Consider the following 3479-nt stretch of genomic DNA (forward strand, 5'->3'; position numbering starts at 1 on the left):
GAGACTGGGACCCGGGGGCCAGCTACTGGGCAGGCTCTCAGCCTGAGCCCAGCTGCTGGAGGGCTCTGCCTTGCCCACGTGTGTACGTTCAGTCTCACTAGTGGCCTTCCTGGGAATAAAGGCCCTCGTGGTGACACTGGGAGTTGCTAAATGAACAGAGGACTGTAGCCGGGGGGGGGCCACTGGGACTGGGTGTATGTGGTGAGGTGCTGGCAGTGGGGGGCTGCAGGGGTGGCCTCTGTGCGAGGAGACCAGGGGCTGCCCTGTGCCGGCGTTACGGAGGCTCACACAATCGAATCCAACAGGTGTGAAAAATCAGATTTATTCTTCAGTAGAAAAAGTTAGTTAAAACTCCAGTAACAGGAGTGAACCAGAGGCTCGATGATGTAAGGGCAATTAGTACTACACAGCCGACTTAGGAATTCTTAAGGCTTAGAAAGGATGACTCAAAATGCGCATATCGGTCACCTAAAAGATGAGGGCTCTCAACCTTGAGGAGTTACCTAGGGCGGCGTCCCGACCCAAAGGGAGAGTCCCCCACTGCAGACCCGCTGCTCCGAGGAGGACTGACTCAAAACATCCTCCGCCGGGGCCCCCTTTGTACCCTCGTCGAATCCGACCTGTGGTCGTGTTAATCCCCCTTGGCCAAAAGGGCCACGCTTCCGTGGACCTGACGTGTGTCGGACTGGTCAGTTCGGCTTTCAACCTGCGGCCGGCCTCTAGGGTTTGGTTGTTTTTTCCTCTCCTCCCTGCCTGGAGAAGTTTCGCTTCCCGTTGGGCAGGTGTACCTGCCACAGCCGGCCACAGCCGGTGCCGGCCGGTGCCAGCCGGTGCCAGCCGGCTCTGCAGCGGCCCCGGCACAGCCACAGCTCAGCCTGTCAGCAAGTCCGTGGGCCTGTGAGTCCCTGTCCGCAGGGGGCTGCCAGCAAACGGGCGGGTCATCTCCGTGGTGACCGCCAGGCCTTTGTGACCAGGGGCGGCATCTTGCCCAGAGGCCATTGTGAGACGGGGTCCACCCAGCGGCCGTGGGGCCTCTTACAGGGCCAGAGCCCTAGGGTGCCCACTCCCAGGAGAGCGGCTCCATCAGGAGCCAGTGTCTCCCCTGGGTGCCCGTGGCAGGTGTCCGGCAGAGGACCCCGAAGATGCCCAAGAAGCAGGAGGCGAATGCCCGCTCCCAGCCCCATGAGGGGCTGCCACGCCTGCACAAGCGCCGCCAGGTGAGGGCCGGGGCTGGAGGGAGAGAGAGCCTGGCGGTGGGGGGGTGGGGGAGGGCTGGGGGGGGAAGGTGGCCGGCCGTGCCCGGCTCCGGGGGTTTCTCTGGGGCAGAGCCCGCCCTGGGATGGCCGAGGCCCGCGCGGCCCCGCAGCGATGCCCCAGAGGCGGAGAGCAGCTCGGAACTGAGCTCAGCCTGGCTGTCGTGGCCAGGAGCTGCCTCGATGCCAGGGCCGGGCTTGGCAGCACTGCGGGGGCCTTTGTGCCAGCGCAGCCACCTCCATCCCACGCCTCGTCCTTCTCCCCACAGGTGCGCCAGAGGCAGCCGCCGCCGGCTGCCAGCTGGACCACGGTCTCGTCCCTCCACGGGGACAGGCTGCCACAGCTCCCCAGCCCAGCGAGCTCACAGAGCACTCGGAGCCTCTGCACACAGGTAGGGAGCTCGAGGGATACTTGGCCGAACGCCTTTCCGACCCTGGCAAGGCGGGAGGTACCGGAGGGGACGGGTGGGACCAGCCCCCCAGCAAGCTGAGGGCACCATGCTGTGCCTGGCAGGCTGCCCAGCTATGTCAGGGGTGCTCCCTGGAGCTGGTGAGGGCCACGTGGGGTCCAGCCCTCTCCTAAGCTGGCTCTGGGAGCAGGGCGGCAGCCACCCACAGGGCTCAGCACTGCCCCCGTAGCTGGCAGGACGGCCTGGGCGCAGGGGGTTTCCCGCTGGGATGCAGGGGAAAAGGACCACAGTCACACGGCCTTCCTCCACATCTTCTCTTGCAGACGGACAGGCTGGAGGGCTGGCAGGCACTGCCCTGCAGCAGGGTCACAGGGCGAGAAAGAGCGCCCATGCCAGACCTGTCGTCTCTCCCAAGGCTTGAAGCGACGCAGGCAGCTGCACCCTGGCATGCCCTTGCAGCTCCAACAGCAGGCTCTGCAAATGTCACCAAGCTGCCTGCTCTGACAGGAGCAGCCCCCAGGCCTTCTCTGAGAAGCGGAGCACATGCCGTGGGCCTCGCGGCCGGCAGCCACCGAGAGCTTGTGCCACCTGCTTGGAGGATCCCTGATGAGTGGAGCATGCCAGTGAGGGCTGAGAGGTGGGGGGCTGCCCCACACAGCCCCACAGCCCATGGCGTTGCTCTGGAGTCCTCGGTCCAGGCGTCTGTGTCAGGGGTCCCGAGTCACGCCATAGCTGCAAGCTGGGAACCCGGCCAGCAGCTGGCGGCACGGGGGCACCTTGCAGACACCACTGGTCTGGAGTCAGCGGCAAGAACAACCCAGGGGCAGGCCGCGTGGGGTTGCAAGGCCCCTGCAGCTCAGCCAGGGCCTGATCCCCCTGCACAATGGGGCACCAGGGCTGCTGGCGAGGCCTGTGAACCAGTTGCCCTGCAGAGGTGCGCCGAAGGGCTCTGGGAACGGTCGATGGCAAGGCAGGGCCGTCTGCCGCCCCTGCAACTTCCACGTGGCAAGCCGCTGCGCACAGGGCCTGAGGATGCTCTGAAGCGCTGTGTGGTCATGCAAATCAAGATAGAGGATCTGGAGGAGGTGGAGGAAGACAATGATTCTGAAACGTATGAAGACCTGTCAGGAGAGCTTCTCTCCTACCTGGAGGAAGACATCTTCCACGCCATCTGTGGCATCCCACTTCTGCCAAGACTCAGCCAGCAGTCAGGTGCAGGCCCCCATCAGGGGCCCAGCTGGCCCGGCAGCATGGCCGGAGACGCCACAGGAGAGTCAGACAGCTTCCTGAAGTGTGTGTCTCCTGGCCTGTCAGAAGACTCTGATGCAGGCCCCCAGAAGGTGCCCAGCTTGCCCGGTAGCATGGCCAGAGATGCCGCAGGAGAGGCAGATGGCTACCCGGAGCCTGTGTCTCCTGCCCTGTCAGAAGACTCAGATGCAGAGCCAGCAGCTTGTCCCCAGGCCGGAGTTGCCAGGAACCAGGAGCACAGTGAGCCTCTCCCCACATCAGCGTCTGAGGACACCGGCTTCTCAACTTCTCCATCGCTGGGAAGCTCCTGTGAGGAGAGTCAATGTGCGATTCTCCCTGCGTCAGCACCTGAAGATGCAGAGTCATTGGCTCCTCCCATGCCTGTGGCCGTGCCCCATGTGGCAGATGATGGTGCCGAAACGGTTGGCACTGCTCGGGGCATCCTAAATGACCAGGACTTTGCAGCAAGGGCTGAAGGCCAGGGGTCTGCCTCTGATGGCCCCATGGCCTTGTATGCTCTTCTGGAGGAGCTGTGGGAAGAGCGGGAAGAGGAAGAGGTCTCTGAGAG

At 64.2% G+C, this 3479-nt stretch overlaps 1 protein-coding gene across 1 annotated transcript in view; it reads left to right on the top strand.

Annotated features, from left to right (window-relative positions):
- The first annotated feature begins 1108 nt into the window (after positions 1 to 1108).
- Positions 1109 to 3479, top strand: part of LOC104840059 — a 2958-nt gene continuing 587 nt past the window's right edge. The window contains exons 1-3 of the mRNA XM_010580734.1: positions 1109 to 1217; positions 1523 to 1645; positions 1987 to 3443. Of these exons, the coding sequence (XP_010579036.1) occupies positions 1143 to 1217; positions 1523 to 1645; positions 1987 to 3443 (1655 nt within the window). The 5' untranslated portion in view covers positions 1109 to 1142. The remainder of the gene's footprint in view (positions 1218 to 1522; positions 1646 to 1986; positions 3444 to 3479) is intronic.

Source organism: Haliaeetus leucocephalus, unplaced genomic scaffold (genome assembly GCF_000737465.1).
Source record: "Haliaeetus leucocephalus isolate CR32 unplaced genomic scaffold, Haliaeetus_leucocephalus-4.0 Scaffold730, whole genome shotgun sequence".
Taxonomy (NCBI): domain Eukaryota; kingdom Metazoa; phylum Chordata; class Aves; order Accipitriformes; family Accipitridae; genus Haliaeetus; species Haliaeetus leucocephalus.